The following is a 14,825-nucleotide window of genomic DNA, read 5'->3' as shown; positions in this document are numbered from 1 at the left end:
GTAAGGCGTTAAGATAGCAGACCTTGAGTTTTAAAAAAATTCAAGTCCTGCAATAAATACTCGAATATTTTAACTTGAAAATGGAATAGCAGACGCTTGATAAGGTGGTAGTAGCCTAGCTAACATCCATTTAAAAAAAATGTGCTTAATAATTGTGCGTGGATGAAATCATTACCGAGGTCAACAGTTTAAAACCAATTTGGCGCATGATGTTAAACTTGTATTTTTTTACTCGATCAGAAAGATTTTGGTCGATTTCAAATGCGCATGAGGATTAACCATGCTAAAAACCAATACAGATCAAGCTACGACGCTATTTTAAAATTCCAGCTCCGTCGTCATCTCTCAAGATTGCATTGTAAGGGATACAGGGATATAAGTGTATAGTTCTGTGCACGTTTTTTTAAACTATATTCGCATCAAGTTGGTTGTTGTTTTGCAGCTGCGACATGAAGAGGCTTCATATTTTTTTGCTTTGTGCTACCGTCAGTTTGTGCAAAACACAAGAAGTCTGTGGAGGAGAGTGTGGTGCAGAAACTCTGAGCGAGCACGATGCGGGTTTCTGTCAGTAAGTACAGCTGTGGAATTGTTTACTTTAGAGACAGGTAGTTACAGCACCGTCTTCGCCTTCTGAGCAAGCTGTTGCATTATTTAAACCTACAGATCACTGGGTGACTTGGAATCCAAATAAATTACGTCAAATGAACAATTAAGAGGTATTGCTGAAACAAAGCCACTTGACCTGTGGCACTCAGCGACTGGAATTGCCTTCTGATTTGTGGCAATTCCAAACACTTCATTTCGATCATATCTATTTTATTACAATAATTGTTATTACAATGAAAGTAAAATAGATTCACCAAAAAAGCATCCATTAAGCACTAGCATATCTTTTGCGTCTGAAATAAGTGGGCATCTTTGCAGTTGCGAAATGTACAGTACTGTTTAATCAAAGGGTGTCAGTTGAAAGCTGCGAGCCCACTCAAACTCCCTCAACACCAGAGTCGTGCCTGTTTAGTAAACCTGAAACTGTAGTGAAGTGAAGCTTGAATTAAGTCTTCGTCAAATAACGTGCGCACACGACTGCAATAATTAGCTGTTGATTAGATGGTTCCCATTGTCCGATAAAGGTGTTTAAGAGCAGCGCACTGACACATAATGTGGAGAAATGGAGGGACAGATATAGTGTAGTACTGTTAGCCGAGGGTGCTAATCTGTGGCAATTCTTTTTGGTTTACTCTTGTTCTTGCAGCGGGGGATTAGAGGTGATTTACCCTGAGTTGAAGATCAGCATCTGTAGTATCGTCCCAAGGGGACAGAGCCTGAGGGATAAGATCAGCAGGGAATGGGGACCTCCTCGCGTGCGACTGACGCGTATCGAAAAGGTGAGTGTGTGCGTGGGTAGGCAAGGGTGCTGTTGTCATCACGCTGAAGAGGTGGCCAAAAAGTTTTAGATCTTTTAGCCAGCTGTTGGTTAACATCTGGAAACGAAAAGTTCACATCTGGGCAGATACTCCGAAGTAGGTAGGTCTCGGAGGTAGCGGTAACGCATTGTTTTGGTCATTGTAATAATCATAAGTAAGATATCGCTATCTTACAAAACTGTTTTATAATTATGAGTACACTTATGTATGCTGAATGATGAAGTTGAACTTGAGGAAACAACAGATGTAATCCTGCGCGAAAGCACTTTCTGGTTATTATTTTGCCAGTTACTTTGAACTCATCAACAACTAATGAATCGTATCAAGCCCAGCTCTCTGCAAGTATGTCATGTTCCGCTGATTTTTTTATTTGTAATAATTCTCATATACTGTATAGTATTGTTTTCTCTCAATTCGGTGTAGTCCTTTCAAGTATAATTCTCTATCAGTTAATGTAGTCTGTGCTTCTCAGTCTTGAAAAATGTTTCTCAGTGAGAACTCTTTGTGGTGTTTCATATACCTGAATAAATGAACAATCAAGACTAATTTGTTTATTCAGGAACTGACTTGAAGATTTAAATTAGCAACACGCACTGCGCCCACCTACATTTCCTATTTTAAGGCCCCCTTTTAAGACCCTATTTTTTGTGTTGCTGCCTTTTTGCAACCGCTTCAGTTATAGTGTATGTTTTATAATTCATTGACCAGTAGATGGTGCAAGCATACTGTTATCTGGTCCTATAATATCCAGTTTTTAAAGGATTGACTATCATCACCCCTCAAATTCATTGCAGTTCAAACCAACATTCCTTTGTTCTTCTGTGCTCAAAATCTTGAATTTTGTTGCTATATTTTAAATTATGGCAGTTACCCTTTGAACATACATTTTGTTGTCATTAACTTGGTTATTCATCTATGTATGTAGATTTTGTTGTGAGATAGATTTACTTTGCAATGGATGTGGTACCAGGTTTTTATGCTATGTTATATTTCTTCTGGTACATTTTTCTTTGTAGGCAGTTTTAATTCCATCCTTTTTGTTCATATAATGACACACTGATTTTTGTGTATTTATTTTATTTATTTAATCTAGTTTATTGCATTTATTATAATCTGCATACAGATTTAGTGTCCCCTTTCTTGATTAATTATGTGGTAGCATCTTATTGCATTCCTGATAGTGATATTACATACTATCCATGTTTTCCTAAGAAATTCAGGGTGAGTTTGTTGCTTAAGAGTCTAGTGTGATATATTACATTTGAACTTGCAATATTTTTCACACACTGGAACATAAGAGAAAAACAGGACTGTGGCAATGCCCTGATTGGAAAGGCATCTTCTCAATTCAATCTGACTAAGTCAGGCTTGCATATTTTGTTTTGCATTTAGTGATCTAGTGTCTGTAGTTGACCCTATGTGTTATTTGTGTGCCAGCATGTGTGTGTGTGTGTGTGTGTGTGTGTGTGTGTGTGCGCGCGCGCATGTGTGTACATGTTTGTCTGTTTCCTTGTTTGCATGCCTGTGTATACAACGGCTGTGCGGATCTTATTGTGGCTATTCTGGGGATCGAACCACCAACCTTGTGGGTCCCACTCATGTACCTTAACCACTACGCCACAGGCCGCCCTGTATTTGTCCATGTTGTGTACATGTATGTGCATACTTTGTTTTGTGTGTGCATGTGTGTGCGTGCAGGTGTGTGTATGCATGTGCTTACTCCCATGTGTGTATGTGTATGTATGTGTGTGTGTGTGAGCGTGTTCGTGTGTGTCTGTGTGTGCGCTTATGCATGTATGTGTGTGCATGTGTGCGCGTGTGGGTGTGTGTGTGCACTTATGCATGTGTGCCTGCGGGTGTGTGTATGCATGTGTACGTGCGCATGTGCACATGCGTGTGTGTGTTTGTGCATCCAGGCGGGCCCTGCAGAAAGTGAGCCAGGCGAGGGATGCATTCAGTGTTACCTCTCACTCCACCGGGCCCTGCTCCAGCAACCGTCACTCAGCTCTCCTGGAGGTTCTCTCACAATGCAAAAGAGGTCCATCTGTTCCAGCCTCTATGCTCTATCAGGTCTCTATGGCGCCGTTGTCTGTAGCAGCCTCTGCTGTGGTTTTCAGATTATGCTGAGAGGTGTTGCTGTTGTATGAATGTGGCAAGCTCCATAGCAGGTTAAATTAGGAAAACCTGCATGAGCGAGGCGGCTGTATAATGTACCATCTGAGAAGTTGAGCCATACATCTGTTGTTTCTGACATCCAGACGGAGTAGGTCCTCGATAGAAAACCTGGGAAGCCATACAATGCATAGAATGTGTGATATATGGTATTGTGAAAAACACTTACAGACCAGGCAGTGTGCTTCTCCCTGACGTACGTACAGCATGAGCTGCTCAACTGCTGATGGATCTATTAAAAGTCATTCTGAATAACATTTTAATAAAGTTCTTCAGTTGTTCTTGTGGTACTCTCTGTGGGAAGTGCACCTCGTCCGACTAGCCAGGATCATGCTTACACAGTAAAATGTCCAGTGTTAATTCAACTCTAACAGAGTACATGCAGTATGAGTCCAATAGGGGCAATATGGACTCAATAATAAGAGTTGAATTAATACTGAATATTTTACTGTGCGTGTATGAATTTAATTTCCACATCTTTCTGCCGCCGTATTCCTCAGCAGTTCGCCCATTTGTGTTCCTGTCCTCTGCTCTGCAATGAACGGGCTGCAGTGCAACTACAGGGTTTCTCCACAGTAGCACGATAAGCCTGGTAACGGGTCGGAAGTGCATCATGGAGTACACCCGGTGGCAGGTGTGCCTCATCGGACGAAACCAGCAGAACTGCCCCAGAGGATCACTACAGTAAACTAAAAATAAAATAAAATCAACCCAGAGAAAAGGCCATATCTATAAATTGAAAACTAAAATTGAAAGCCACTTCAATTTAGGAGGCAGTTTATAAATTCCATAGCTAAGCAGTCTGGCTTGAACATGATATATCGCCTTCGTGTCTCCCAAACCCCAATTGATGTATGGTCGTATTATCTATAATGCTGTCTTACATGATTCTCTTTTATTGCCAGAGTTGGTGGCAGACAGCAAAACAGATTACATGTGAGATCAAATCAATACGAACTTTATTTACTGGGCTTTGAAACGCAATTCCTTTTTTCCCTGACGCTTATAAAAACATACGGTAGCTAGGGTTAAAAGCGGGGATTTCTCTCAACTTTGGGGCAATTTGGCTGCGTGTGTGGTAGGTTGCCGTGGCTTCACAGTCGTGCCAGAATCGCAGCCGTGGAAACCGAGGCCAAACGATGGTGCGCTGGTCACGCGCAGTTTCGCCCTCCCACTGCGACACCCCCTACATTACCCTGGACAGAGCAGGCTGGGTGACTGTAATGCACCCTCATGGGCAGAGGTCCAACAGAAAAACTGAAATGGGTTGTGTTAGCCACAACAAACGCAAAAGGCCACAGCCGCAACATTTTTTTGTTGTTGAAACTTCTAAGTAATTATTTACCGCTTTAGGTAAACTGAGTTTTCATATTTGTAGCCTCTTTGTATGATTTTAGAATGAGTTTCCGAAATTATGTCTTTGTTTGCACCAGCTTAATGAAAAATGTGGTTCTGCAATCGATGCATCTCCTAGTAGTGAGGGCCTAATCTGACTAGCCACTTCTTCTCTCACAAATTAGATTTAGGAATATTTGGGAGTGAAATGTGTCATCGTTCCTGTTGATAGCGCTAGCGTGTGGATCCGTTCTTGATTAATAAATGCAAAATGAAGGGTTGCGTTTTGCATGCTATCAAGCCCATCTGTATGTTCAATTCGCTCTGCATCTGAGCTGTGTGAAAAATCATTTTCCTGAGATGGTGTTTAGAGGGCTAGAGGGGAAAATCATTTGCATGTATGTATATACAGAGAGATGTGTAAGTATTTGGACAGTGGTTGCATCTCTGTTCTTTTGGGTGTGTTCTCAAGCACACTGGATTTGAAATGAATATGAAGTTAAAGCGCAGACTGCCACCTTTAATTTGGGTGTATTTTCATCCTTGTCAGGTGATCCGTGTTGGAATTGCATCCTTTTTATATATAGTCCCCCTGTTTTAGGGGACCAATAGTAATTGGACACTTGGCTTCTGGGCTGTTTCTAATTAGTCAGATGTATTTAGTTGCTTCTTTAGGAAAGCTTACAGTATCTATTTTTGATTCTGGGCTTTTGATTGCCTTTGTACTCTGGTATTGCCGTTTGTCAACTTGAGGATCAGAGCTATGCCACTGAAAGTCAAGGAAGCCATCATGAAAAAAAACACACACAGTCAGAGACATAGGCCAAATAAACGGCTTACCGAAATAAACTTCATTAAGAAGAAAGAGGTGTATGTTTGGGCTCACTGCATTGCTGTGGGATGAAGTGCTGCCATTCTACTGCTATCATGCCAGCACCTGTGGCAGCCATACATGCCCAAACTATAACACCGCAGCCACCATGTTTCACAGATGAGGGGTACTTTGATTCTTGGGCAGTTGCTTTTAGCCTGCTCACTTTGTCCTGTAATGAATGGTAAAGGGAAAATTTGGCATTTATATAGTGACTTCATCCAAAGCGCTGTACAATTGATGCTTTTCATTCACACACACACTCACTTACCAATGGTGATTGGCTGCCATGCAAGGCACCAACCAGCTCATCAGGATCAATTGGAGGTTAGGTGTCTTGCTCAGGGACACATCAACACAGGGTGGGATTGAATTGGCCACCCTTCGACTGCTCTTACCACCTGTTTACCCACCTGCTACCCATTTTCTTAAGAATCTTAGATTGTGTAAGACAAGATAAGATTGTGTAAGTGTAAGATTATATATGGATCCTGAATACTTGTGCTTGTTTGGATCCAAATTTGGCTGTAAGTAAGGGCTTTGTTACAGCTACTTTGAATGGGTCAGGCAAATATCCCTTAGATAGCCTGTACTGGCTCGATAGGATAGTTTGGCACAGAAGACTTTATCAAAATAAACATGATTCTGAAGTCATAATCATCTGTTTTCATCTATCAAAAAGAACTGCACATAATTATTTTCCTAATGTCATTTTGTTTGAAGTTTTCTTTCATAAAGAAAATGAAGAACACATTAAGGAAAATATAGATCTGCCATGCCATTAATAGGCCTTTACTTAAGCTGCAGCTTGCAGCAGTGCTGTGTAATGTAGGTGGACATATGTGCTAATTGCACAAGGGTTCAGTTTATGACTAACATATTTTAAATAAATGGGCCTGCTATGTCAAGTGTATTTTGTTCAATGACATTACAATTGCTAATGGGTGTTTTGACAATTATTAATACTTATTTTAATTTCCTATGGTTGGATAACATAAACTGTGCATTAGAGAACATAAACTCTGCATTAGCCATTCCCCTCCCAGAATCACACTGCTGCCCATTGAATACCTCATGCCACACTGACCATAACTCTAACTATCCCTACCACACACTGGCCATGACTCAACCACTGCCCTTTACTCTGATATCTATCCATACCACACACTGATCATAATTTCATTTCCATTTCCTATACATTCACTTTAACACCCCACTGACCCTACTCTCTCTGAACACAGTAAAGTATTCCTCAATTCAAAGTATGAGGAATACTGTCCACATCTCATTGTATCAAGTACTCTCTCTCGCTCAGTATAGCTACTGCAACCCAGTACAGATAAAGCCACCCTTCTAATACAGCCATCTTCCATACCATTTGCTGCCTGTGGAACCTTAACGAGCTGCCTGTGGAACTATTTTTCCGGTATGACACCAGCACCCAAACCAGTTTCAAGGTGAAAGTGATCAGTAGTGATCAGGTCATGAGAATCAGCTAATGATCTCTGTGTCAGGGCCGCCTTGAAATGAGCAGCACTACATGCATTTATTTAAATTATGAAATCAATTACAATTTGTTTAATTATTTATTGTAAAATGAACTTTCAACAATATAGCTGGATGTACCACTTGTGCCATGCATGTAAAGGCCCTTTACAGATCTGGTGTAGGAATTCAGTTCTCTCTTAAAGAAGTGCCCTGGGTGCCTTTTAAAGCGTTACCGTGATGAGAACTAAGCGCGGCTCGTTGCTTACTGCCGCTAATGGCTGAGCTCTCTTTTCTCTCGCTCTCTCTTTCTCTTCCTCGCTCTGCGTGTGAATGATTTTGAACGCTTTCGTAAAGTAGCGGTGTATGGGGGCGGTGAGAGAGGATTTAAATGCTCTCCTCTAACTGTCCGCCCCCCCCCCCACCAAACATATATATATTTTTGTGAATCTCTGTGTTTTTGTTAGTGAGTTGCTGATGACGACAGGGCAGCGTTAAGCCTGGCTGTGCCCAGGTGGTCCACACACCCCACCCCCAACCATCGTATGGCTATGCTCCAGTAGGTCCTGTCATTCTCAGGGAATCCTACCCGTCCACCCTTGAAGGAGGTTCCTGAAAGGTTTTCCCATTGCTCTACAGAGAGGGACAGTGTGAGAGAGAGAAGGGGTGGGAGAGAGGGGACTGAGAAAGAGAGGGGGGGTACAGACCGAGGGAGAGAGAGAGAGGGAAAGAGAAAGGACACAGAACCTCTAACTTGTCTTGTCCATTCTGCAGCATCCAAATGGCAACCATGAATGCATAAATTTGAGTCCAAAGGCAACTCTCCTGGCAGCAGTTAAAATTACCCATGAGATCAAGTTGGCAAATAACTCACGTCAGCCGTAGTAGTTACAGTCGTGCACATAAATCTGGCATGGTCAGGTGGGTGTCTTTGACAGGGTGGATCCCATAAGCTCATTTGACAAGATTCAGGTTTTTATTCTCTCCACTAATTTTGCCTCTTGGTACGGTAGTGGCTGCATAAAACTGACCTTTGACCCGCTTACCCCAGTCATCTCCAAATCTTACACAACATGTATGATTCATGCTGGGCTCAGAACTGGGAAGACTTATGGCCCCTGTTATCACAAGCCCGGGATTGATAATGCATATTCAGTTGAATTGAGAGAAGCAATAAGCCACATAATCCACACTTTCACAAAGGGGAATGATTTACATGTTAGGTAAGCAGTCGGCTTGGCGCTGGCTCACTTGGTAAGACTTTTAGTTGTGATGTCGCAGGCTGTCTCTGCTGGGCTGTGCTGGCACTGAGGGCCCAGGAAAATGGGGTCACGGTGAGATGTACACCCCAGCCTTGTGTGGCCCCAAGCAAGCCCCCCTACCAGCCGGTAGAGAGCGAGAGAATAGAGACGGCGCTCTCTCTTCCTCTCTCTTCCAATGTGTGTGTTCCTCTCTTTCTCTATCTCTGTCTCTTTCTCTTTCTCTGTCTCTCTCTCCCTCTCTCTTTGGGGGAGTGGGAAGAGTGGAGCAGGCAGTAAAACCTCATGCTTCACTGGCTGTCGGAGAGTAAAATATGATTTCAATTACCATGAAAATGTGTTTTATCATCAATGAGGGGATTAGGGCAGATCCGAGGAGATGCCCAGGCAGTGTGAATGGCTGGAGCTGGGCTTGTGGGCAGGCAGGAGCATTAGAGGGAGGGCGGATGCCCGACGCAAGGCCCAGACGCTCTGGAGGAATGGCCTGGTTCCGCTCGTGGTTTGCTGGCTCTGAGGGGATTCCTCACACCCTCATACGGGGCTTCCTGCACGGGCCGTCTGCTTAAGTGCCACTTTCTCTAAACGGCGTCCAACAAACGGGCTCTCTAGCTCACTCTCTCTCTCTGTCTCTGCATCTGTCTCTGGGTCTCTCGCTCTCTCTGTGTCTCTCTCGCTTGCTCTCTCTCGGTCTTGTGCTCTCCTTCCACAACAGTCATTGCATTTTGTTGTAGACCATATTCTTCTTACATCTCCTGGGGGATAGAGTATTCTTGAATATTCTACACATACAGTATGTATGTCCATTTCAGCGATTTCAGCCTTTTTTTTATTTATATTTTAGCTATAATGGCACTTTATTTTTAACAGGCTTCTCCTGCTGAGCTCCACTCACAAGCGAACCCTGCGACCCCTTCACACTCACCCCTCAACCTAGCCACTACTTTTTAGTGCCGTCTTTTGGTGTCTGTCGAACATGACGGTGTACTGCGGCACAGAATATGCACTGTGAGAGGTCTAATAGCTTTATGGAGCCAGACTGTAAGGAACCCTTTTAAGGTGGCAGAGTAAACTGAAGTAAACTGATTTTCAGGTGACAGATGTCCTCTGCAAGTGCCGTCTCAGGCTAATGCTGTCTTCTCCAGTTTTCGGTCTTATGTTGGGTTAATATGGAACCGGAGCAAATCCAGTCATTCGTTCGCATGTACATGACAACTGACATACAATTTTAGCTTTTCGCACACATTGAGAACTTTCCTGACCTTCATCATTTCAGAGCGAGAGAGATAAAGGGTGAGAGAGACAGATCTCTCTCTTAATAAACCCAGATTTGCAAGTTCTACAGTAAAATTCATTAAAAAGTGAGAGTATTCTCTGATGAAGCGTCGGCTCATAAAGGACTGGGAAGCTGTTCCGTGAGTTGAGACATTCATAATCGGGGCGTGAAGGCGCTGGTGCTGTGGATGCTAGAATAAACACGCAGAAATGAAATTCTATTTATACAAACCATAGAAACCATACACTGACTGCTAGACACCGCAATATGGGTTGGATTCACTTGCCAGCATGAATACTGTCACACTGTCATTCAGGTTTCAAGAGAAATCAACACTTGTTAATGAGGGGCTCTGAGCACTGTCTTTCAGGGCTTGGTGAGAAGGAACTTCAGTGCTGAAGCAGTTTCTATATGGCCAAATATAAAATGGCTGACCCCTTCTCCCTTAAAATAATACCTCAAAATAGTTCAATTTGTCTTCAAAGCCTTCGGTGCTCCATTCCGTGGCACTGTCCAATTTGGCAAGTGTTAATCACTGTTCGGGTGCTGTATGACTTCTGTACGTCATTGTATTTCATATATATTCATATGTATTTTATGCCTGCGTGTTGAGTTTATGAAGTTGAAGTTAAGAAATTGAGAGTGATTAAGTTACCACCATACTGTAGGCAGAAGAGCTATTTGGTGGCTCTTTGCCCAATTGATAATGTGCCTTTTTTTTCACTCGTTTAGCATGAGGTTTAGCTCCTGTCCCAATCCTCTGATTCACCCTTTTGAAGAATTTCTGTGGGGGCTGCTCATAAACCTTCGATGATTTCTCCCCACTTCCTCTCCTCCAGCTCTGAGACAGGAAGTGAGAGAGCGATGGGGTGGGAGAGCGATGAGGTGAAGGCATATTTGGCTCAGGTCTCTTTGTGGGCGCTTTTTTTTTTAAAGGACAAGACAAATCAATTTGCCGTGGTGCAATCTCATTGCTATACTCCATTGTAACCCTTCCCACCAGTCTTCAAATTCCAGACCACATCAAGAAATAGACACACGGATATTATTTATAGCAGTATTAGATAGCTTAGAGAAATTCCTTGGGAATTTGTATGTGCAGTATACAGTTTTCTTACTAATAATTTAAAGTTATTTTTGTGCGCACTAATTAAAATATATTGGATATTAAAATACTGGGACAAATTAGTTAAAATAGTGAAAATAAATTCATTTTAAAATGGACTTTGGAAACGTGATGGCAAAATAACACTTGTACTATTAGGTAGAACTTGTATAATGTGACCATAACATGTGCATACCCATACTGTGTACATAACCATACGGTTTAAAAGTTTTAGAACTTAAAAGTTAACATTTTGAAGAGTCATAGGAAATCTGTTTCATGTCCTTTGTAGCCAATTGGTTTTGAAACAATTACGTGGAAAGCACAGTCCCGTGATTTAATGCTGTTTTGTAGTCATTCACTGCCTAAGATACCTTTGTTTCTTGTGCTTTTTTGGTGGTGCATCCTTCATTTAACAGAAAAGGAATACAAGTTTGCTTCTTTGCCCTATGTCTCTACTCTGCTCATTGACATTGACATAAAATAGTCTGCAGTTTAGCACTCACTCACCTGTTTGGAAGGGCTGAACGTGCCTGATGGATGTGATTGTAAATATGCAGGCTGCCCTGTTAGTCCAGTCTCGTAAAGTGTGTTACTTCTGTTTGCCTAAAGTAAACAACCAGGATCCCCCTGTTTTAAGAACACTGATTGTCTGAGTGATGTCATTGACATCACATGATTACTGCAATGATCAGAATCATGAAAATGGATATGGTCCATTGATGTTTTTGATTGTAATCTTGCATAATTCCCTGTTTGTGGCTCTCTCCATATCTAATGAATGAATGTGAAAATTTGTTAAATTTCCTGACCTGGTTTCCTGGTTTTAAAAAAGGAGTGTGATCCCATCTGCCTTTGTTTCTCAAAGAGGATGCACAGCAGACTGATAACACACAGCAACCATCACTTCCCTGTCATTCCTCTGATCCTGCGCTTTGGAAGCTATGGAAATGTTATGCAAATCATTTCTTAATCCCTTACGTTATTTTGTTCCATTTCTCCCCTTTCATTTCCCAACTCCGGTGTCTGCGTTCTGTAGAACAGCAGGACTTCCTTAGTTCCACTCTGCTTCCAACTGAAAAACAATTGCCAATCAATCGGTCGTGTTTTGGGAATGTAACTAATTAGATAAAGTCATGTACCAGTATAGACTTATCTCAGGAATAAAAGGCAAATATAATTTGAGCTAAATTAGCCTGAGGCTTAATCGTCAGGGAAACCGTACGTACAGTGTAATTAGATACAAACCCGATGGTTTGCTGCTGGATATAAATGTCTAGTTGACTTTATATGAAGACCAGCGTGAAATGGTGTGAAACCATGTCAAAGATTCATAGCCACTTTTCAGTTCTGTCAACAGGTTTCATCCCTTGTTTGCAGCGTTATTTGAACTTTTTAAACTTCTGCCCATACACTACAAGTTCCTTCCTTTGTTTGCCCATACTTTTTATTGTTTTCTCAATAAATTACCAAACTGTCACAGTTTAGTAATTTGCCAAAAATAGTTCAGTGCTCAACAGCATTAAGACCACTTATTTGACAAAAGCAGGAAGAGACAACCAAGTCTAATTGAGGAGAGGCAGGCTGTAGATATGAGCCTGTGACCCGTGTCGGTCTGCTGTTTTTGTTGTCCTAAGGGTTGGTGTTAAAAATAATAAGAAAGAGGTGGGATGGTCTTACATCCAAGAGGCTTAAAAACCAAAATCTCAAATAAGCTCAATTTTCCCCAGCCAATCGCATTGCATTTTCGGGTGGTTTTGTTGTTGATCATTTCAACTGACTCACACCCCCCCCCCCACCCCCCACCCCTCCTGAAATAAAAACACTAGAGGTTTATGTGGCTTTACAAAAAAAATGTATCTAGACATTTATCCAGTTTAATCTTCTTAACATATTAAAGTGATTTGCATTACCCTGCAGTCAGTGAAGCTGGATTGTGCTCCTCCCCCTCACTGCGCAGTGACTTGGAAAGAGATGTGGACAATCGCGTTTCTCAGATAGGAGAGGTGGGGAGGGTAGGGGGAGCAGGAGTCAGCTGCCGCAGGTGCATGTGCTCTGGCCATCTCTGCTGTGTGTAATGTGTGCCAGCTGTCACTCTTATACACTTAGATTTTTTTGCCTTGCGAGGACTGCAGACCTTTTTTTTTTTTTTACAGTCAAGTGGACGGTGGCAGAGTTCCCAGGTTTTGAATTGTGTGGAAAGCGCTTTTCTCTCATTCTCTGCTCATAGCTCTCGTTGTTGTTATTCTAATACCACAGTGGAACCCACATATGCTCAGGGCCAGTGCACACCACAGCTACTTCCTGTCAGTCGCACTATCACGGGCCCAGTAATTTGGCCATTTTTGATTAAATAAATAATTAGACTTTTATAATAAAAAAGGCGACACAATCACTGTCAGAATGTTTAAAGATATGCTGGCTGGCCTCTGTCTGTCAACAGGATTGGCTGTTTCTTCAGAAAAAGATGTTATTAACCTTTTCCAACAGACAGTACGAAGAGCTGTGCTTATATTGGTGATGACAGCTACAATGTGTTGTCTGAGATCCCAGCTTCTCTGGCCAGGCGACAGAAATGTCAGAGTCAAACTCAGTAACTGATCCACAATCAGAGTCCTTATGTGCTATGATCTTTCCTCTGGGCCCTGGGCCCTGGCTCTTTCCAATTAGCATGATTACATAATTACTGATCAGAGGCGCATTCAGTGACATCCCGGGTGCGTCTTTCATACGTTTAGTGGCCTGAGATTTAACAGTTCACATTGATCACTTTAAAATGTACCAATGTCTTCAAAATGTGCATTGTGTTGCATGCTGCCCTAATAATTACAATGGTGATGCAATGAGGCATTTGCTTGATATTTCGTTCTGCATTATTTAAAATGTCTTTGAAATCACAGTCTCTTGTAGTCTTTGTCACCTCAAGCGTTAACTGATGAAGAGATTAGGCCTTTTTAATTTCCAGTGCCAGTTTAGCTGCTATTTTTCTCTGCCCCCCCAACATGGAGACTCAAAATGATTGTACTTAATAAGCACAGTTAGCTTTTTAGTTGCAGGAGGCATTACAGTCATTGAGCATATCAGAGAAATTCGGCCTCTGCAGACTGTTTGTTCTGCTGAGAAGAATGTGCAAATTAAGCAGAAGTAAGAGAATTTATTACCCTCAATATGCAGTACATTAAATGTTGATATTCTTTGGTTGTTCTGGTCTTGTATCTGTATTAAAACAGTGCTGAGCAGATTGATTAAGGTTATATATTATTTTGCGAGTGAAAATTGGTTTAAAAAACTGGGCTTTCTCCCTCAGTGTATTTTTTTTTTTCTTCAAAAATGTCAGCCATTTTGCTCTTCCAATTTCTCTCAATCACATTTTGTCCTGAGTGAAAGCCACTTTGGACAATCTTTTCCATCCATGTCGTTCCAGGACTAAATTGCAATATCAGAGGCTTTCACAATGCCTGTGAAAGTACAGATGAAGTGCTGACCGTTTTTCTACCATTTAAAGATGGAAAGGGAGCGCAGTACCTTAAATGTGGGATCCAGGCTCTGTCAATATAGCACTGCTCAGTGCAAACACTTCAAACAAACTGCACCACCAACTGGTCCTTTCTTTTCATGGCACATAAAATTGAAGAAATTGATTGAAACTGAAAGGATGTGAAATACCTAAGCTTTTTCACTTAGCCACGCATCTCTTGCCAAAAGTGGCTCACAGTCTAAAAAAAATATTTTGGTTTTGTTTTTTCTCCCCCCCTTCCCAAATCCCATCGAATGCCGCTCCAGGTTCTTCATAGAGAAAAAAGTTGAGATTGTAGGGAAGAAGAAGAAAGGGGTTTTATGTGTGCAGGAATGTGGATTTCTTCCTCCCGTGAAATCCTAATTGTGCCTTGGAGGGCTAGTA

At 41.9% G+C, this 14,825-nt stretch overlaps 1 protein-coding gene across 4 annotated transcripts in view; it reads left to right on the top strand.

The window, feature by feature from the left end:
- The window catches only part of LOC133139873 (phosphatidylethanolamine-binding protein 4), a 75,156-nt gene that overhangs the window by 366 nt on the left and 59,965 nt on the right, over window positions 1-14,825 (top strand). For 3 of the 4 annotated variants that reach the window (XM_061259323.1, XM_061259321.1, XM_061259324.1), the window contains exons 2-3: window positions 443-568; window positions 1,253-1,385. In XM_061259323.1, the coding sequence (XP_061115307.1) occupies window positions 450-568; window positions 1,253-1,385 (252 nt within the window). In that variant the 5' untranslated portion in view covers window positions 443-449. Of the gene's footprint in view, window positions 1-103; window positions 359-442; window positions 569-1,252; window positions 1,386-14,825 lie in introns of those variants that run through there. The other variant, XM_061259322.1, reaches the window with a different exon arrangement.

The sequence above is a fragment of the Conger conger genome, chromosome 11, assembly GCF_963514075.1.
Source record: "Conger conger chromosome 11, fConCon1.1, whole genome shotgun sequence".
Lineage (NCBI taxonomy): Eukaryota > Metazoa > Chordata > Actinopteri > Anguilliformes > Congridae > Conger > Conger conger.
Note: the sequence above shows the minus strand (reverse complement) of the source record. Positions and strands in the feature narration are given on the sequence as shown.